Here is a 22,204-nt window from a genome sequence, read left to right on the forward strand (position 1 = left end):
GTTGCGTGAATCCTTGCAATTTCACCCTTCAGAGTAGACTTGACAGTAGATGGTCGGATTTCAAGAGCTGGTTCTGGCCCCACCATTGTGGATCCAGACCCTCGGTGAGCCAATCTGTCAGCCTCCTCATTACCGGCGATGTTAGTGTGCCTCGGCACCCACTCGGCAGCACCTGATGACAACTCCACACCAACTGGCTTGATATGTCGTTGCCATTTAGTGTTGATAATGCCGCCCGACTGTCGGAACAGATTCGAATGGTGCGACCCCTCTACTTTTGTCGCAGACATTCTTCTGCTGCCAATGAAATGGCATATATTTCCGCCTGGAATATGGTCGTAATTTTTCCGAGGGGTCGGGCCAGTTCTATAATCGGATTCTCCGAGAACACCCCTGCGCCCGATCCATCCTCCATGACTGACCCGTCGGTGAAGATTATTAGGTCTGTAATCTGAAAAGACTCATGGCCATTTGTCGACCATTCTTCTCTTTCGGTGATTACGACAGTGTATGTCTTTTCAAAGACGAATCTGGAAACCATATGATCGGTCGGTATCAGGTCTACTGGATGTTTTTTCCACGCCCCAATGGTATCGAGTTTATATGCGTCATTGCCTGCTTTCCGTTTCACCTCCAAGTGAATGGTGGGTAAATTTAGGATAGCTCCATGTGCTGCAGTCGTACTCATTGCTCCAGTAATACCAACCAACCTAGTCTCTGAATCTGCGTTAGCAGCTTCCTGCTGTTAACAAAGTTCAGTCTTGGCCACCAGACGATGCATGCATACATCAAAATGGGTTTTTTTATGGATGTTTACATCCAGTATATTCGTTTGGGTGAAAGTCCCCAGGTCTTACCTATCACATTCCTACAGCACCAGAGCAATCTACAGGATTTCTGATATTGTCGCTGGATATGATGCTTCCACGTTAACTTGGAGTCGAAATGTACTCCTAAGTACTTGACTGTTTGTGTCAGCTGGATTTCCGCCCCTGCTGAGGTGGGTAGCGTTCACCGTGAGTCCATTGCGGAGGCACCAGCTGTTGTCGCGGTAATTATTACGGCTAGGTCTTTTTTGTCCTCCAGGAGCCACAGTAGGGTATCCATTACCGAGAGCCATAACAGTGGAGAGAGAGCCCCTCCCTGTGGGCAGCCCCTGAGACATCCTGCTTCAATAGACCGGTATGTGGATTTTCCTCCACTCTAGGATGCGAAGGATCCAACTGATTAGCAACGGTTCGATTCCATGCTGTCTTGCCGCATCACAAATTCCCGCGAATGAGGCATAATTGCTAGGCATGCGCGATATATATTCCGAATGTGTAGACCCAGGGCATCCATTCCCTCTATTACTAGCGCAGGAATGATGACATCCGGACCTGCAGACTTGTATCTATGGAACGAGTTAAATGCCCATTTTACTTATTTAGGATATACTTAAAGGGGTTTCCAGTAAATTTTCCAAACCCTGGTAATATACTATAATTAACTTTATTTAAGTAGTATGGTATGGGAAGTATTTTGAGCCCGGACACCGCATAGGGGTAGCTCTCCGCCTTTCGAACAAATGTTAAAATTAAGACAAGCTTCGCAAAGTACCATACTCCACACGACTATACATATGTAGTCGCTGAACCACCTATATGGGGACCCCCCCTCCTTTAAACTTAGAACGATACAGCGCACTGCACAAGTGAATGTTCATAGTTCCCACCCTCTGAACGAATTTCGTATCAATCAGTTGTACTCATGCGAAGAAATCAGTACTGTTAAGGTCTGGTTAGAGGGCGCTGGACTGGCACTTGCGGAGGAAAAAACGAAGCGAAATTACGCACCCATTAGAATCGACAATCACATCATGACTTTCAAGCCAGTCATCAAATACTTAGCAATGATGAAGACAGAAGATGTAGAAGACCCTGCCTCAGATGGAGCGATGGTGTAGAGATGAGGCAGAATTCTTCTTCTCGGGAATGATGCCGATGGACATCTTGGGAGATGAAATGACGAGCACATACACTCTGAAGCCAGTCTCTCCATTATCCCAAACAAAGAACAGCGAAAGGGAGACAAGTTGGGAGCGATCGAGATCTTTACGGCTGATCCCTACTATCAAGGAGTGGCTAAGGAGACGGTGTGGAAAGATAAATTATAATCTCACCCAGTTTCTTAAGGGGCGTGGAGGATAGGTTTAGATTGGACAATTCACCCAATTGTACAAACTGCGAGGGAATCGACGCGATTACGAACGTCGTGCATAAAAGAAAGGAGACCTAGCTAAAGAGAGCTAACTTCGCCCCATGATGTAATTCTTTAGCACGTGAGAGTGTCGAGGGTAGTTTTAGGGGGTAAAAATCACACAACTGGCGTGACCTAAACAGTATCTTTTGTAGATTTCCACCTTCTCCAAAAAAGACAGACAGATAACGTACCGATTTTAATAAAACGAACACATGTAGTACGAATCCCAAATGTATTCTGAGGGTGCTTATAACCAGGAAATATCGGAATACGTTGGTGACACAAGCATCAATTTTCAAAAGAGAAGGTTTGTGGTTTCGGTCTTTTTAGTCGTATTTTGAGTAATCACGACAACAAGGAGAAAGTAGGATCATATCAAGAAAATAGTAAAGCAGGTAAGATCTAGTACAAAACACAACAGAAATCAATTCGAAGATCTCGTTTGAATAATACTCTAATAAAAGTTTTCCTTATTTCACATAACACATAAGCTGTCCTAGAATATAAAAATATTTACTCCTTACATAATAGCACTATCGTAAACAAATCTTTCCAAAGACTTAATATAGCATCCCACTAATGGGTACATTCATTTGCAGGACAGGACTTATATTACCAAATCCACTAGGAGAATCCGGTCCAAGAATATGCCTGATACGACCAGGTGCTTATAGTCCAGAGAAATACAATATCTACGAGATTTTACGGCCTGGATCTCTAGTGGCAGATATTGAATTGATCGAAGATGACAATCTCATTGTTTCGGGATTAGTGGAAATCATTGATCTGGAAAATTTGTCAATGCAACATATATTTCAAAGTGATGCAGTTTTTATGAAAAAATTGGCAGCGATAGGTGGAGACGCTTCTCCTTTACGGCATATGGGAACACACTTCATCAATACGCCGGGAAGTTTTGAGGCAATGTTTAATGTCTTCAAAGGATTTTTGAGTCCGACGAAAAGGAAACGGGTAAGTCAGACGAAAATATTTAACACTAAAATTTGTTGATCAAGCATTATCAGCCAAAAAGATATCCCTTTGGCTCAAGAGCTATAAACAGATGCTGCAACAATAATATAAAAAAATTATAAACGAAAAAAGCAGAAATTGTCGAAAATGAAATATTTCAGTTCTAATCTACATATATTGCACTGCGAAAAGCTTGTAAGCAGGTCTTTATTAGGTTCACTATCAGATTAAAGATGCTAGGAGTTAGTCTCTTATCTACACACCGATAAAAGTTGAGCTTTTATTGAAACACTTAGGTTTATTTACTTAACAACACCTGCATTTTCACCTCAAATTAACGATATTTCAGATCAAATAAACAATCTTCCAAATCCAATATACATACTATACATACATATGCCTGTTTCGAGTAATTGATGATGATATACCAGTCACTCAAAAAAGCTAAAACAGGAAAAATAAAATGTTTCCTTTCGGTCCCCATTCATATGAACTCACTTGTGATATTGATGAATTGACATACTATAATGACTTCATACACGTCTTAGACTGAAATAAACTCACATGCAATGGAAAACTTTTATCTTCTATAACTGTGTTAATAGTAGTTGGATTTCCTTCAAATGTCCTATAAAATCCCTTATGCTGATGCAAATTTCGCATGTATGCGTCCTCTCTTAATCCCACCGCGAAATGATGCCACTGGTTATATGGAATGGGACTCACAGACTACATGTTCTCATCAATAGGTTCAGCCGTTTCCGAGTAAATCGGATGTGACGGACCGACAAACTGATAGACAGACATTGAGTCGAAAGAACTCTGATACCAGGCGAAATTTTGGGAAGTTCAATGTAGTGTGCGCCATCACAAAAGGGAATTTGTTATTGCACTGGTCAGGAAAGCGGAAGATACCGTAGAAGGTACTAATTTCAGAAGTGTATACTGCATCACGAAAGAGTTTGCATCTGTTCGCAAAACTTTTGATGGTCCTGTGAAGGAGTTTAACGGTCGAACCCTTATCCATGATGACGAGCAGCAAAAGAACACTTCACCACAGTTCTTAATCTTATCCAATGAACTTCCTCCTCTTGTGGATGAAATGGCTAGTTACCGTAACATGCTGGACAGTCTCCCCGCGGAGTTATTTGTCACTGCTCCTGCAGTTACTTCAGCTCTACTATTTCCACTCGTACAGAAATCTCAATCTCATGAATCCGAGACTTTTCCCACATAGTGAAAGAAGGAAATGACCGTTAAGATTTCAAAGAAGGGTACCCACCTTGGATGTGACAATTGGAGGTGTATCTGCATGCTCCCTGCCGTCGCTAAGATAATATTTGAAATAATCCGCGAACGCATCAAGACCATTTTGAAAACTTGATTAATAGAGAGCAGACTAGTTTTCGTTCCGAATCCACCTGGATTAACCACCACAATATCCGGACCATTTTGGAACAGTGCGCGGAGTTTAGATCTTCGCTTCATCTGCGTTTCATCGATTCATCCCGGAGAAACTAATAGCTATTATCAGCACGACATATGATAGCGCAAAATGTTCAGTGCTGCACTGAGGTAAAATCTTGGAGGATTTTGAGGTTCAAAGCGGAGTCCGCCATGGTTGCATCCTGTCACCGATATTATTTCTTCTTGTTATCGTCACGTTCTCCATGCTGCCTTGTCCGGAGGACATGGAGAGTGGCATCCTTCAAGCACCTTAACTTTGCTGATGGCATCTGTTTTCTCCCTCACCGGGTTATGGACCTTGGCCAAATAGTTCTGAATTTGGAAAGAGAGACAAGTAGAGTTGAACTCAAGGTAAAGTTCAACAAAACCAAGGTTCTCATTCGGACGGGTCATCGTACTTCCCTTATCTGCATTCATGGCCAGAGCGTCGGTGCTGTTGGCGCAAGGTCCTGGCACTCGTGCGCGTTGTGATCGGAAAGTGTAGTAGATAGGGACTGTTAAGTCCTTGAGGGTTTAACGTGTCTTGTGACTTAATCCCACGGTCTTCTTAAGACACGGGTTGATTTTGTGACCACAATCAGAGTCCCGCTGAGACAAGCAACAACGGTACCAGATCGGAAAGTGTAGATGGAAGTGGGTGGTCCACACATTAAGGACGGCCGACGGTTACATTGCGGACTACGCCATGCAGTGGAATCCACTCCCAAGATGGCCGACGAAGTGCGGCGGCTTCGGAAAGTCCTGGGATGTATTTTGAAGTCTAGATTTCGTATGGATGCACCATTGTAATTTTTCTCAGATTTTTCGGTTGGATAGGTTCTGAAAACGAGATCTGCTACGCTTTTTGGGACACACATTTTTAGCCCTCGCTCCCCTATGTTTCATCCGGTATTAAAAATATCACCAGTTTCGAAGTACTAACTAAACCCTTTCATTTGATACACGACCATATTTGGCGAAAAATGCACACCCCTCTTTCACATGTATGGGGTGCGCCCCCTTAAACTCAATTCAAAATGATGCAACCCATTGCAGGTAAAGGGATTCACAGATCACACGTTCTCACCAAATTTCGTGAGGATTGGTTTAGCCGGTTCTGAGTAAATCGGATATGACAGACAGATAGACCGACAGACAGACATCGAATCGATTTTAATAAGGTTTCGTTTTACACAAAAGGGCTGGAGAGAGGTACATTCGTTATGAATGGAGTTTTAATATTTCACTTGAATGTCAATTATTCTCGCTAATTATGGCGGCAGCATCTATTATGGTGCAAATTTAGTAAGTACTCCTAGGATCAACTTAAGGGTTGTGTGTTTTTCGGTTAATTTCTAAAAGCTAGTAATATACTATTAGTAAGTTTATTTGAGCAGATATGGAATGAGGACTAGATTTCATATAAGCAAGCGCACTACTTTGTCAAATTTTTTGGTTTGAGTAGTATCCAAAAATATTTCAATACAAATGTGCACATTTTGACTTCCTACTCGCGCACTTTACAATTCATGTCAAACCTAATATCAATTTCGGAAAGTACTAATCGAGGCATATTTGATAACCCACACGACTATATTCGGTGAAAAAAAAAATTTTACATCCCCCCTTTGCATGTATAGGGAGCCCCTTTAACCTCCGTAAATTCATGTCACTCACTGTATGCGTGGAATTTTATAGTTCCCGTATGTATATGGAGAAGCGACTTCACAGACGGAAAAAGGAAGCCTGGGAGAACCAGCAAGTCTGTGAATTCGAAAAGTACAGGGAGCAACCGTACCAGGCGCGGAAGTTTTACCAACAAGTCAGCAGGATGAAGTCTTATACACCTCGATGTTCATCCTGCCGAAACAAAGAGGGAAATCTGATTTCCGACAGAATGGACATATTGGAGCGATAGGTTGAGTACTTTGATGAGCTACTGAACAACCAGAACATCGGCGAGTTGGAGGTCCCCCCAACTGAAGACGCGGGACAAATACTGCCACCACCAAGTTTAGGAGAAACAGTCCGTGCAATTCATCGGCTAAAAAATCATAAGTCACCAGGAGCCGATGGAATTACAGCCGAATTGTTTAAATATGAAGGCGACCAGTTACACCAAGTGGTTCATCAACTTGTGCTCAAGGTATGGGACAGCGGGGCAATGCCTGACGATTGGTAACGAGGCATTATCTGTCTCATACATAAAAAGGGAGATATCACACAGTGCAGCAATTATAGAGGTATCACGTTGCTGAGTACCATCTATAAGATATTCTCCTCTATCTTGCTAGGTTGGATAGCCCCATATGCCCAGAACATCATTGGCCCATACCAAAGAGGCTTCACTCCAGGTAAATCAGCAACAGATCAGATTTTCTCTCTGCGGCAAGCGATGGAAAAACTGTTGGAATATGGACAACAGTTGCACCATCTGTTCATCGACTTTAAAGCCGCCTATGATAGCATAGCCAGGGTAAAACTGTACACGGCCATGAGAGAATTCGGTATCCCGACGAAATTAATAAGACTGACTAGGCTGACCCTGACCAATGTGCGAGGCCAGATAAAAGCAGCAGGATCACTCTCAAGACCATTCGACATCAACAACGGTCTACGACAAGGGGATGCCCTATCATGCGTCCTCTTTAACCTGGCCCTCGAGAAAGTGATCCGCGATGCTGATGTAAATGCAAGAGGTACGATCCTCTTTAAGTCCACCCAACTAATGGCCTATGCTGACGATATCGACATCATGGGAAGAACGACCCGAGACGAACAACTGCCTTCATCCAGATCGAGCAGGCGGCGCGAGATATTGGGCTGCACATCAATGAAGGCAAAACAAAATATATGGTGGCAACGTCAGCACCGAAGACGAACCAATCAACAACATCAAACCGCACTAGTCAACCAGGAAGAATAAAGATAGGAGAATACAACTTTGAGACTGTTGACAATTTCTCCTATGTAGGGTCGAAAATCACAACCGATAACAGTTACGATGATGAAATCCGCGCACGGTTGTTGTCAGCCAACAGAGCCTATTTCAGCTTACAAAGACTGTTCCGCTCGAAACGTCTCACCATAGGGTCAAAGACTGTGATCTTGTCAGTCCTCATGTATTCCTCGGAAACTTGGGTTCTTAGCAAGAAAAATTGCGAACTCTTGGCCGCGGTTGAGAGAAGAATCCTCCGAAGAATTTTTGGCCCCCTTCATGAGGATGGACTAGGTTACGGTGGGCGGGTCACTTAATCCGTATGGATGAGGATGATCCCACCCGGAAAGTCTATAAGGGGAATATCTATGGTAGAAAAAGAAGACGAGGCAGACCCTGCCTAAGATGGAGCGATGGCGTAGGTCAGGACGCCAGACAGCTTTTAGGGATATCGAACTGATGGGCCTCGGCGCAAAACTGGGATGTCTGGAGTTCCTTATTAAGGCAGGCCTAGACCGGATACCGGTTGTTGCGCCGTTGATCATGATGATGATATGTCCACCAAATTTCGCTCGGATCGGTGTGGCCGTTTTGGAGAAAATTGCGTGTGACAGACAGACAGGCAGTGAATGGATTTTAATAAAAACGAAAAAGAATAGAATAGAATAGAAAAACAGAAATTTTTCCTGAAACGACGAATGAGAGTTCAGTGAGCTTTATTTTAGTCTAGATTAGTTGTCCTCACCGAGGAAGAGGACAAGAGGTCCTCGAAATATCGGAATATGTGAAATAAAAATTCTTATTCGGTATTTCAGGAAAAATTTTGTCTTTCTTTTTTTTTACTAAAAAGCAAACCAGACAAAACAACGTATAAAAGTAGATTTAAAAAGCAGATTAGATAACGCTTCATAGCGACAATCACTTCAGTAGCATCCATATGCGAGGAAAATTGCTGTGGACTTTTTTTTTAACGTAGTTGTACATACATACATATATGAAGAATGAGTGCCAGCTTAAAAGAATGTTTATTTTGCTTTTTAAGAATGTTCTAAATATTATATAAATATATAAACTATTCCAATTGCCGTCATATAATCGCGAAAATAATCATGTGCTCTAGTGGGTGCTTTCTCACGAGACCCGGTAGTCAAGGGGTTAATGATAAATAATTGAGGAGAATTCTGACCATGAATGACTAAATGGAATGGTAGGTAGGTATCAGTGGCCGCTCCGATTAGTGCTTTGGTGGGCCGTTTTGTTGCCACAAACTCCTCAGACCGTGACTGTTGTTATGGGAGCAGGAAGGCAGAGTCCAGCCGGCTGGGATCTTTAGAGCCAGCATTCACGAAGGAAAGCAGGTATCCCGCCCTGCAGCTAGAAATCTCTCTGAGGTCCCCAAACAATGGTTTACCCAGTGTCCGCAGCCTGACTCTAGCCAGAGCTGGGCAATTGCAGAGAAAGTGCATGAGGGTTTCCCTTCCTTTTCGGCAGCTTCGGCAATGCGAATTGTAGGGTATGCCGAGCCTAGCGGCATGGTCTCCTATGGGCCAGTGCCCCATGCAGACCGCCGTAATCTTGAATGCATTTGCACGCGTCTGGCACAGGAGCTCTCGTGATCGGGCTATATTATAAGCGGACCAAATTCTCCTTCACTTGGCACAGCTTGTAAGCCTTCACCATCTCAGACCCGCGGCTGCTAGGTAGTGCTAATAGCCTCGGCCTCCGACAGCCGCCAGCGGAACACCGACTGTATTCGCCGAAGGACTGCCAAGAGCAGAGCCTTGTCTGTCCAATCCGTCAGCCCGCTCATTGCTCTCTATGTTCCTTTGCCCGGAACCCAGAGGAGAGTGACCTTGAGCGTGCCGCCCAAACGGTTAAGCGCGGTTCTCCACTGCCCCACCAGCCGCAGAAGATGTCGTTGTTGAGTACAAGGCCTTGATGGCCGCTTGATTGTCGGTCAGAATGGCTATGTTGCGCTTGGGGCTCGAATCACGCTCCAGCCATCGACAGACTTCCAATATCGCCAGTACTTTCGCTTGGAATACACTGGCGAAACCTGGGAGACCATACGACTTTGATACACCGTGTGTATTTGAGAAAACCCCCGCGCCGACTCTATAGGCCATCTTTGATCCGTCCGTAAAGAATACTGTATCATAGTCTTGCAACACGCCGCCGGTCTTTCACTTTGTCCTGGTTGGAAGGTCCACAACAAAGTTTCTCGTGAAGTTCAGCTTACGTGTGACATAGTCCGTGGGGGATGCCCAGATTTCCCGAGGTATTTCATCTAGGATGTTGCTGTGGTTGCAAGACTTCGCTGCCCAGCATCCAGACTCACGTAGTCTGACGGCACTGCACGCTGCAACATATTTAATGTGGAGGTCTAGGGGGAGGAGATGCAGGAGTACATTGAGAGCATCTGTCGGGCAGGACTACAGAGTCCCAGTAGCACCTGCTCACGCGATGCTTTGAATCTTATTAAGTTTCGTTCTATTATATTTTTTCTTCAAAACCTGCCACCATATAATAGAGCCTTACGTCAGGATCGGACGCACTACAGCGGTGTGCATCCAGAGAACCATCCTCGGCCGGAGGCCCCATTTCTTCGCAAAGGTTCTTTTGCAAGCATAGAAGGCTATACAGGCCTTCTTAACCCTCAGTTCTATGTTCAATCTTCAATTTAGCTTAGATCCAGGGGTGTATCCAGATGTACCCAGATACTTTACATTAGAGGAAAGAACCAATCTTTGTTCATTCAGCCGTGGCAGATGGAATTCAGGTATCCTTGTCTTCGTGGTGAATAGCATCAGTTGCGTTTCGGTTGGGTTTGTGCTGAGTCCGCATCTTGCGGCCCACAGGCACACGTCTGGTCAAATGGTTGCCTCAAAGATCCGACTGGATTATCCTAGTACTCAGCAAGGATATAATCCAATGCGTGAGATACCCCTCCAATCCAATACCGGTCAAGGCTTTCTTGATGGCGTTGGTATTGACGTAATTAAAAGCTCCGTCTATATCCAAGAAGGCAGCAAGGGCATACTGCTTGTATTGCAGCGACCGCTCAACCGTGCCAATTACCTCGTAGAGGGCGCTTTCTGTAGATTTTCCTTTGAGGTAGGCATGCTGGGACTTAGAGAAAGGCGTTCTCTCCATAATTGTCCTTAAGTGAATGTCCAGGACGCGTTCTAGGGTCTTCAGCACGAAAGAGGTCAGGCTGATTGGTCGAAAGTTCCTTCGTGGATTCATGACCGCGCTTGCCCGCCTTCGGTATGAAAACCACTCGTGCGCGGCTCCAGGACTGCGGTACGTATCCTAAAGAGATGCTGCTCCGGTAAATCTCAATAACCCATGGCACAACCCTCTCCTGCTGCTTTTGTAGCATGACTGGCATTATGCCATCTGGGCCTGGAGATTTGTATGCGGAGAAGCTGTTTATAACCCAGCCGATCCTATCTTCGGTAATTACCGATTTGATAGTCTCGCACAGCTGGGGTTGCCGCAAACCCTCCAAGCAAGGTTTTGACTCACCGTCCTCCACGCTGGGGGAGAATTCCTGTCGTATCTGGGTACAGCTCGGTTGGTTGCGGTTGGCCCCCTAGTGGGAGTTTCATGGGGGCTGCGGTTGTGCTCGAGCGAGAAGAGACCTTCGGGCCTCGACGTGGTGTTGCGTATCAACACGGGTGCCGTACTCCATAGTTCGGTAGAGATTTAGGTAATTCTTGCATCAACCAGTATGAATGCTAAGCCATTCACTTGGTATAGACTGGTACCGTTGCGCTTGTCTCAGCGGGGCTCTGATTGTGGTCACAAAATCAATCCGTGTCTGAAGAGGACCGTAGGATTAAGTCTCCACGACAGGTACCTACGTAAAACCCCGAGGACTTAACTGTACTTAGTAGGTAAAGGTAAAGGCGGTATCGAATGACTTCTCCAGAGCCCCGACCTTTGACTTCAGTTCGTCTGTCGTGCCAATCTTACCAATTTGCGCACCGGAGAGTTTGACTAAATGGAATAGTATCCAAACTGTTGCTAGATAAGCGAAATTCGTTCATGACTCAATTTCTTATCGTGTTGATATTTGAGTAGTTTAAATTAATTATCTGATTTAAAAACTGAACAATTAATTACTATGTAATTAAGTGCATCCGTAGTATGTAGTATATTTTCAAGTGATCCGATTTCAATGTTTTGAGGGCAAGTATTTAGTAGTAATAGATCTAAGAATATACATATCTTATTTGGAAGAACTGTCTAATTTGAAATAATAAAAACTTGTTTTTCCTATTCGCTAGTGTTAATTTATTGGTCTTGCCAATACCGATACTTCGTGAACAATTTGTTCCCTTCATCAGTGCTAACAAGAATAGTGTAATTATCTACCTACATAGAAACACATGTTGTACATATGTATGTACATAGGTCAAATAGTGACTTCCAACACCCTAACTAGCGCTAACCGCAATATTTTCTTCTTCTAGCTGTTCGTCCACGGTGATAATTTGCAATCATTGTACGCTCATGTACCTCAGCAGTATCTGCCAAGAGAATATGGAGGAAATAACGGTTCCATCAGCGAGATCATTCAATATTGGGAAAAGAAAATCCTAGCGTACAAGGACTTTTTCATGGAAGATGAACAATATGGCACCATTGAAGAGCTACGGGTCGACAGAAATCATTATTCCGAAAATTTGTTTGGTGTGGACGGAACTTTCCGTTCGTTGAATGTAGATTAGAATAAATTACTGTTTAATACCCCAAAAGAAAAGAGTTTGTTATGAAATAAAATTACAGGACTTTTGAGTGAACATCGGATCGTTCAGGAAGCTGTTGGAATATATGTATAATATGAGAAAACACGATCGGTTTGGAATCAAATGGTTCATTCCAACACGGGTACGTGCATTGTGAACTCCGTCGAGCGAAGAAGTGATGTCACAGCAAGACAAAAAGAGAACTCTAATTCCCGACCGTATGGGTACAATGCAGGAATGACAAGAGGGGGTTGAAAAGGGGGGATTTCTTCAGGGGCGGAAGTATTCTCGGGGGGGCCGGAATAGAAATTTCAATGCAGAAAAAAGGATAATAGACCCGTGCTCATAACTTTCTCCCCAGACCCGTATATTTCTCACCCCGGACCCCATTTTCCACATAATTTTCACCTCCAACCCGGATTTTCTATCTACGGCTCTGGTACGATGGGTTGAATATTTTACTGAATTGCACAATAACCGCGAAGAGTTGGGAGTCCTGATCACAGACAAACAAATGCTACTTCCACCAAGCATGGAAGATGCGGTCTGTGCAATTCACCTTCGATTTGAGCCAAAGCCATTGTACTGGAACTGATTAACTGGCCTGTGAGCTGTCATTCAGGGTATTCCGTCCCCATGGATATTTCCATTATAGTGGAGAAGGATGGTTTCAATGAGCAATTACCCGCAATTTAGGATGGGTTTCCTAAAAGTAACATTGTGATGGTGGTCAGTGATCTCAATGCCAAGAAGAGCTCTAATAAAACACTGCTCAAGCACGTGATGGGATGGCATTGACTTAGTGACCATAACACCTATGCTAAAGGAGTTGTATATTGCTGCAACTTCCATCACCTCGTCATTGGCGGTACACTGCTCGAGCATAGGACCTTTCATAAGGTCGAGTTTTAATTAACTGAAACCAACATTTTATTAGATTGACCATATCACGACCAGCAGTAAATTCAGTAGCTGCCCTGTGAATGGGACTACCAACGAAGTCGAAAAGAAGCATAATCTGATAGTTGTTTGCCATCGCTTGCATGTCACTACTGTATCGGTTCGCAGGAAGATGGAACTTACAAGTGGTCGTAGACGTTTTGGTGGTCCTGTGAAAGACGTTGACGGTAAGCTTCTCGTTCACGATGATGAGGAGCTGAAGACGTGGAAGAAATACTTCACCGCAAGTCTTAATTGTATAACATGCGGTATAGGTTCACCCCTTGTAGAGCCACCACAACGTGCGGATACGGACTGGAACTCCAAACAGTACGATCGCCATACAATGTACCACGAATCAGGCGATCAGTGGCTTTGCATGGGCAAAATGAGCGGCGTATTAGTGTAAAGCTGCTACGTCCCACACAACCTCACATTTTCTGAATTTCAAAACTTGTTAGACAATCTTGTTTGAACTGAACTTAAAGATGATTAGCGTAGACCCTCGAGGGGCTAACAGTGAAACTAAAGTAAGGCGACGAGGGGTCCGTGGACCAAAAAAAGAGGGAGTAAGTTGCTTCCCATTTGGTCTGGTCCGACATCAGTGGATGTGGACTTAGGACCGCAATTCTTAAAAATAAAAAAAATAAAAAATAGGGGACGCAGTTTATTAAAAGTGTTTGCCCAGTTACACATAGTATTGATCAACTAAGGTGATGAAAAAAGTCCGCACGCCGGAAGTCGTAATCAAAAGAACATCGGGTTTATCTGCAAAAGCGATGAATGAACAAACATTCATGTAGGTGTTGTTCGACCAGCCTGATAAGACAAGAACCATAACCCCCACTCCATTCAATCCAATGCATCGCCAAAGGATGTGATCCGCCCATACCTAAGAGATGCATTATTCGCAATAGAAGACCTAACTTCTAGTGTAGCTTTGGATCGAGTTATCGTCAAGTCAAATGGACGCCCCATAGTGTGGCTGGGTAGGATTGATCAGGGACAAAAAGAGCATGCCTATAACATCTCGAAAAAATCTGAAGCTGGCCTTCTAGCGGGGCAAGAGCTGTTTTAAGGAGCTCCGTTCGAAAGCGGAAGCAAACCGGTTGGGAGCGTCTATAGAATCGTAACGAGACGATTGAAAGGCAATTTATCTCTTTTGTTGAAAGTCATTCAGAGAATATTCCCCCAGAAACATAGAGGCATTGATAATTTTCAACGACCTATAAATGGAATGGCAATTGTGGCAGTTATCAGAGCCGACCTACTAGAGACTTGTGTTAGAATAGGCCATAGTAAATCTCCGGGCTTGGATGGCATACCGAATAATGTCCTTAAGCTCACCATGAAATCCAGACCGAATGTGTATTTCCTACAGCATAGAAGTGGCAGAAGGGTAATATTGCTACCTAAGGTTGGTAAGCCTCTAAGTGAGCCATCCTCCTTTAGACCCATATGTCTTCTAGACAGTATGGGGAAAGTGCTGAAGAGAGTAATCTATAAAAGATTGCTCCTGGGTGTTGACAGCTAAGGAGGTCTGTTATATAGGAAGTATAGGTTCCGTTAAGCTAGATTGTACCACCAAATACTGCATGGTAGTGATCCAGAACGTGAGAAAAGCATTCAATTCCACATGGAGCTTTATGCAGAAGTCCCTAGCGACGGTGTTCTCACCTATCTCGCTATTATTGTCGATAGCTACTTGCAAAAACGAGGCTCTGGTATGACACCAATGATCGACCCAAGGAGTGGGTTGTCTCTGAAGATGTCCTACTAGGCACCGCACTACGCTCACTGCTGTGGAATATTATGTACAATGATGTACTTAACCTTCCGGTTCCAGAGAAGACCAGGGTGACGGGTCACGCCGATGACATAGCATTGATAATAGCCGCACAGCGTCTCGAAAGTACTGAGTTATACTCATGCAAAGCAACCGGTGCTGTTAAAGCTTGCTCAGAGAGCGCTGAGACATTTCCAGAAGAAAAGACCAAAACGGTCCTAAATGTCAAGCGTCGCAATAAAAATTACGGCCCCTTGATAATTGGGAGTCATGTCGAAGTAATGATAGACGAAAAAATCAATTTTAGGAAGCACGTAGAGTAAGCTTATATACCGCACATAAACTAAGTGCTACCTCCAAAAGAACAGCCCGAGATGTGTGTCCTGTTTCCAGAACAGTATCAGATGATGCGGAATTCCCGTAATGAGGAGAATCGGAAACCTAATTAGGTTCGGCCTGTAGGTCTACAGATGAACAGCCCTAACAATGTGTTTTAATTCTTCCGGGAAAGGAGGGCTCTACAGGGAAAATGTTAACTGTCAGAATCTCCTCTTCTACCAGAGAAAGCAAAAGAAAGAAAAGCTGGTGAGTTGCACAAAACTGGTCTAATTCCGGTATGTAGAGACGGGTCCATGCACACGGGATAGCGTGAATCCTAGAAGGCTTCCAACTGACGAGAGAGGGTGGCACTAGCAATGGTAAAAGGAGAAACGTGATTATTTGTGTCCTCCGCCAGCACAAGAACTAAAGGATCTGGCAGCGTATGCAGCATCACTGCCATCCTATTAGATTGTGATGTGAACGCTCAAAATATTTGTTGGGTAAGTAGCAAGTGCATTCCTAGAGTAGAAAGTCTATTTGATTTCATTACTTTAGCTGGTCTCATGACTGCGAGTGTGAGGTGTGCCCCTACGTTCCCTGAATCAAGGTATAGTTAGGTAATTGACCTCACAATTTATCTTCAAAAATGTTGTTGATTACAGACTGGTGTGTGCTAGAGAAAGTTTAGATAAAGGAGGTAATTCTGACCGGGCTTTTGACGGTGCCTCTTCCAAAAACTTGTTTATGGCCATAGAGACCATGATATCAATTATACTTTAATTAATTCAGGAACGGCTTTCGGTAAATCCAAATAAAGTCACGATGATATTATTTACAAAAAGGAGGAAATTGAATAGTCTGTGTCTTCCAGAAATAAGCGGAATAATCATCCAACTCTCCGGAGAACTGAAATACCTAGCAGTTAATTCAGCTAAGAGACTTCTTTAGAAAAAAAACATGTATGGGCTGCGCAGGCGGACTTTCACGTCGACATGAGAATTAAGTCTGAGTCTAGCTCTAAGTTTAAGTTTTAAGTTTTTTATTTACCATAGTGTCTTACTTCTAATACATTATTAATTACTTTCTAGCTTAGATATTAAGCTTAACTAACTTAACTTTATTTCAATGGGTGGCTATTACAATTGTTTGGCCTACCCGACCTTCTGTGTAATTCTTACGTTAATTGTATTGATTTAATACATGGATCTTCACATTTGTTTTCAACTGATCTGAATTATTTCAAGACTGCGCTTGCACTAAAAGCGCCAGAAGGCATTACTTACTTACTTAAATTAACTAAGCCTAAACTTAATCTAACTTAATCTAACTTACTCTAACAATAAATACTTAAACCTACTATTTACAATAACACATTACATGTCTTGTGCTTAGCCTCGATGTACCCCTACCAGGCAGGGAGAATCATATAGGGAAAGGATGGCGGGTTTAAGAGCTTCGCTTACTATTTGGCAGGGCCTTAGGAAGTTGGCCAATGGGAAGTTGCTACCCTGTTGGTAGAGTTGCCGGATTAGTGGATTTGGATGGTTCTCCGTTTTTTCGAAGAACCGTTCCACCAAGTTGAGAACGAATTCTCGAAGAGGTTGTACCTTGGCGCGCCGATATACCTCGGCGTTTTTTCCAACCTTCTTGGTTTTCCAATTATAGGAAAGACCAGTGCAGTACCTTAATATCCGGCGTTCGAATGCCTCACATTTGGGCATTGTTCGGGTGGAGCAAGTGATCCACGTGGGCGCTCCATAGCAGATAATGGGTCTGATCAGGGTCTTGTAGAGAGTCAGTTTGGCCTTGGTGCTGAGTCCTACCTTCTTTCGAAGAAGAAAGTAGATCCTACTGAATGCACCGCGTGCCTTACCGATCGCGAGCTAGCTCTAAGCCTGAATATATATATATATATTTAGAGCACTCTTATCAGAGTAGCTGCTAAACTAATTCGCTTAGGGCTACGTGAGAACAACAAACATGAGGGACAAAGAGCATTGAAAGAGAAATTGGAAAAACATAAAAATGAGTGGGGGAAAACAGGGGTCTTCTACACTGTTTGCTTAAAAATATAGCAGCATTCTGTAGCAGGGAACTATTTTTCGGATAAAAACGAAAACTAGGCTCTTCCCTTGAGAGCGTGTGCAACGGTTGTCTAGACTGAAGTGTATGCGATGCTAAGGGTAGCAATCTGGAAGATTGACAAGCAATTGGCGGACAGCCGCACTACAATCTATAGTGATAGTTAAGCTGTACTGACGGCGTTAAGTATAATAATTCTTTGATCACCCCGTCTAGGAATGTAGAAATCATTTGAACTTTATTTCTAAATTCAGTACGGTGGAACTATTCTTGGTACCTGGTCCCTGGGGGGTCAAAGCTCTCCAAATTTACAAGAAGTGGTAAGCAACCATTAGATGGTAATCTCTTTCGAGCCCGATGTCAGCACCTCTCTTGTTACGCACGTTCAGAAGACAATTGCTAAATCTGATTACAAAGTAGGCGGGTTGCTCGTACGGCGTCGGTCAATTGTAATTCAACTGATCTAACGGCAAGCTCTATGCTAGTACAATGTGCGAATAATGACAAGGCGGAAGCTTCACAAATCCACAAACCTCCCACCATTATCTTTACTGTCACCAAGACTACACTTCTCCATCACATGTCCGAGAAAGGTGTTGTCAGAGACCACTCCACATTCAGATTACCCATCACGACCGCAATGTCATCTTTGGGTAACCTCTCTTGAACCCCGTGTAATTTCGGAAGTCTCCGTTAGCGCATAGAATTGTACAATATCCTCTTTAACTTGGACCGGAGTCCTGCAGTCAAGATGCTGTCGGGAACCAGGTCGAGAGAAAGCGTCTTGCTGTAGCCGTCGGAAACAACTCGACATCGGATTCGTGTATACTAACACTTCGTTTAAAGAGTACAAAATCACAGTGTCGAAAGAGAGAGAGGAATACTCTCCAGAGTCTCTTCATCTCACGTCACTTAGGTCTAAAATGTCCAGCTTATATAGTTGAAATTCTCGCTCGAGTTGCAGAAAGCGAGCATCTGAGGGACCATCGATATCGTTGTTGAAACGTGCGCGCCTTCCAAAAACGGATCATAGTCCGTTTTCGATTACCAAAGGTGGTATGCATAAGATCAGTTTTTATCCGGGAGGTGCTGGTAAAGTTTTAAAAAAAAACCGGGAGGTGAGTATTAAAGTTTTAAATTTTGCAGGTTGTTAGCCCACACATTTCTATGTGTTTTAGTCGCCTTTTACCACAAACATGGAAGGCTTTGAGTGTATTTTTAAACCTCAATTCACAGGGCTCAAAAGTTTATCCTGTCGTAGATTTGCAAAAGGTTGCTGGCATTCTGACTAGCCATAATTCACTAGTTGGGTATATGTCCAGAATAAGACTTCATTTAATGAAGAAGTGGAATCCACACATAGAGCACAATAGACCATCACGGTCTGAGTGGTGAGAGGTATGATTCTCCCTAATTTCATACACACCCCTTTAACCACTTTAGCTGCTGGTCATCGTGGAAAAGAGGTCCCTGACGAGTAGACGTAGCTGGGCCACACAAGCGAAATGAAATGAACATTAAAACATAACACCTTTCGAGGTCAATATCAGCATCCCTTTTGCTAAGCCCATGCAGAAAATAACTCTTAAATCTACTCGTGATCGCGGTGAGTTGAAATTCAAATAATCTTATAGGAGGCCCAGTGCTCGAACAATGTGCCGAAAAAATATATCAAACTTCAAACGGACGGTATTGTCAAAGCCCACCTTGACATTCAGATCACCAATCAAAAGATCACCTTGACGGACCCTCTCTTGAATTGCGTGTATTCTCCTCTTCCATGTTGAAAGTTTCGGTCGGTATGCAGCACTAAGCAATTATAATGGTCCTTAGCCTGCACCAGAATCTGGCTATTAAAATCTCGGCAGAAATTAACACCCAATCCACGAGGGAGCTGCCAGCATAAACCCGACACGGATTGGCGTCTACTACCACCAGCTTTACCAAAATACAAAAATAGTATTATAGTATTCACAGTCATTTTGAAAGAACTACCAGAATTCAGAATTTCACGATGTCGCCACCAAAAGGTCTAGGGTACATTTCAAGCTATCGTATTTCGCTTGAACTTCTGCTTCGCTGAAATGCACCTCGGTCTTGTAGATATTTCATATCTTGTCAGATGTGTCTTTAACGACACAAGCTAAGCAACTTAATAACCCTTGGAACGATGGATATGTTACCTAAGAAAACGTTCAAGTTATAATATATTCACTTTCCTCTTAGCTGCCTTACAACTCGAGTGGTTCTGCTCTTGACATCTATCAAGGTAAATATTATTCCTGATAAGATTTATACAATACTTAAGATATTCGTTTGTTCTGCAATATTTCCTGTAGACTCGAAGAAATACGAGCACATGTAATAATACAGTTCAAGTTTGTCGAGTAACATATCTGCATTCTAATATCTTCCTTCGGTGCTTTTAGACTTTTTAAAGAATTCTCGTTCTGTCATCTGCACTAAACAATTACTTATACCGTGATCGAATCAATTAATTGAAATAATAGATTGGAATATAATTAATCTAATTGTTGGCTTTGAATGCAAGATATATGATGCTGCACATTGGACTTGAGTATGCACTTCTTTCTCGTGTGATCGGACTATGATAGGCGAAATCAAGTCATAAATCACAATTTGTCGAGATAGAAATTGCATAAATAATCTAATCAGTCACTGGGCAACTAAAAATATAAAACAAATCCCAGTATTTGGATTTTATCAACGGTGCAAGTCATAGTAGTGGATTGTTGTGATAAAAACTGAATGTGTTAGTATTGTGTTTAGTTTCGCTAGGAGAATATAAGGTAAGTACCAAATTATTTGGAAATGGAGGTACTAAATATTCTTGTCATTTTGGAAAGTTAAATATCATATTAGTATAGACTGAAGCGCCAACATAAGGAAACATTTTTTGACTATTACATTAGTATACATCCATATATCTTTGTATCATCATCATGGGAGGTCGGATCCCATCTGTTCCAAACACTGACAGTTATGCTCGGACGACCCTTTTCTGTCAGAAGGACTTCAAGAATCACCTAGTAGTCTCTCCGAATACATACTAACATATGAACTAGATACTAGATGGTTTTGACTGATTAAACTACCTTTAAAGTCTCAGAGATGCATCCCCTGAGATGAAAACTTTATCGAAAACAGCTTATGATTCATGTGGCGTACTCTCTTTGATAACGGTATCGAAAGTCTCTAGAATGCTGGTTTTCTTCAACTTTGAGTCTAAGCGAGGTGAGATGATCAGGTTCTGCACAGTGCTCCTATTTGTTTGTACTGCACCTCCCAGGATCTTGATCGTAGGATTCTAGTCTAAGCTAAGAAGCGCCAAAGTGTTCTGTGTTAGGTATCCGCGTAGATTTACGATATAAAGGAAGGGGAGGCTTTTTATAAGAAATTACACGCAGTTCAGGAGAGACTTCCTGGAGGTGAAATTGTGATTGTTACGGTTGATTTCAGTGCAAAACAAGTCGGTATACCGGAAGCTGGAACTTCGGGTATAAAGGTTTTGTTTTCATCTTATGTCAGAAGCTTTCTACACGCATTTTTTCATTCGTATATGGCTAAAAACCCAAAATATCCCTTTTTATTTGTTCAATCTACAAGAAATACATACATATTACAGACATAGATATTATGCTCACCCTAAACAAACAAACATTGCCTATTACTGAATACGATATTTATACATGCACGTGTATAATTTTACTTCGTTCATAAAAGTATAAATATGCACATATAAAGTACCTATATTGAATAACGCTTGTTCAATGTATGCACAAATATATTTATCTGAATTGGACACTACCCCAAAACTTCATTTAGATTTATCAATACATACATATGTCTGGAGTAATTGATATTGATATATAAATGATTAAAAAAGTAAAACGAAATGTTTCTCTCCGACCTCCCATTCATTACTTTGACATATTGATATGTTATGATGACGTCTTACACGTTTCAGAATGTACGAAATTCACACAAAATGTGAAAATTTCATCTTCTATAGCTTTGTTAATATTATTAAGATTTTCCTCAAACTTCCCAACTCCCGTCTAGTATGAACTTAAGGGAATTTCCGGTTGAATTTCTAAAATATGCTAATGTATTATCATTAACTTTATTATTATTATTTCTGCAGATATCGGAACGAGATGTATTTTGAGGCTTAGATTTCGTTAGCTGCATCACTATGATTTTTTTCAGATTTTTCGGTTAGATAGGAAACCTGTTACACTTTTTGAGGGTCACATTTTGAGCCTCACTCCCCTACGTTTCACCCGATATCAAATATGGGGCCAATTTCAAAAAGTACTAATTGAGCCCTTTCATTTGATACCCCACATGACCACATTCTATGAAAAAAATTTCCAGCCTCCATTCACATGTCTGGGGGTCTCCTCTTAAACTGAACACCAAATGGTGCCACTGGCAATCGGTGCACCCGTTTGCGAATAAATTGGGTGTGACAGACGGACGGACAGACAGAGAGCTAGAAGGATCTCCCAACGATCTAAAGGAGGACCGGACTTCGACGAGAAACGGCAAGTATATGTGAACCTTCGAGGTAGGCTTAAGCAGACTATCCGGACCAGCAAGCGAGAATGTTTTAAGAAAAGTCCCTGGGGAACAGCGTACAGGGTGGTTATGAAGAAGATGACAGGGCAAACACCACAACTGACCAGCCCGCATCTTCTGCTC

At 42.7% G+C, this 22,204-nt stretch overlaps 2 protein-coding genes across 3 annotated transcripts in view; both read left to right on the top strand.

Annotated features, from left to right (window-relative positions):
- Window positions 1-12,365, top strand: part of LOC119654197 (alpha-tocopherol transfer protein-like) — a 29,789-nt gene extending 17,424 nt beyond the window's left edge. For both annotated transcript variants that reach the window (XM_038059399.1, XM_038059398.1), the window contains exons 3-4: window positions 2,841-3,213; window positions 12,076-12,365. In XM_038059399.1, the coding sequence (XP_037915327.1) occupies window positions 2,841-3,213; window positions 12,076-12,333 (631 nt within the window). In that variant the 3' untranslated portion in view covers window positions 12,334-12,365. The remainder of the gene's footprint in view (window positions 1-2,840; window positions 3,214-12,075) is intronic.
- Window positions 1-22,204, top strand: part of LOC119654005 — a 62,284-nt gene that overhangs the window by 33,999 nt on the left and 6,081 nt on the right. The window contains exons 6-7 of the mRNA XM_038059167.1: window positions 2,841-3,213; window positions 13,289-13,695. Of these exons, the coding sequence (XP_037915095.1) occupies window positions 2,841-3,213; window positions 13,289-13,695 (780 nt within the window). The remainder of the gene's footprint in view (window positions 1-2,840; window positions 3,214-13,288; window positions 13,696-22,204) is intronic.

The sequence above is a fragment of the Hermetia illucens genome, chromosome 4, assembly GCF_905115235.1.
Source record: "Hermetia illucens chromosome 4, iHerIll2.2.curated.20191125, whole genome shotgun sequence".
NCBI classification, from domain to species: Eukaryota; Metazoa; Arthropoda; class Insecta; order Diptera; family Stratiomyidae; genus Hermetia; species Hermetia illucens.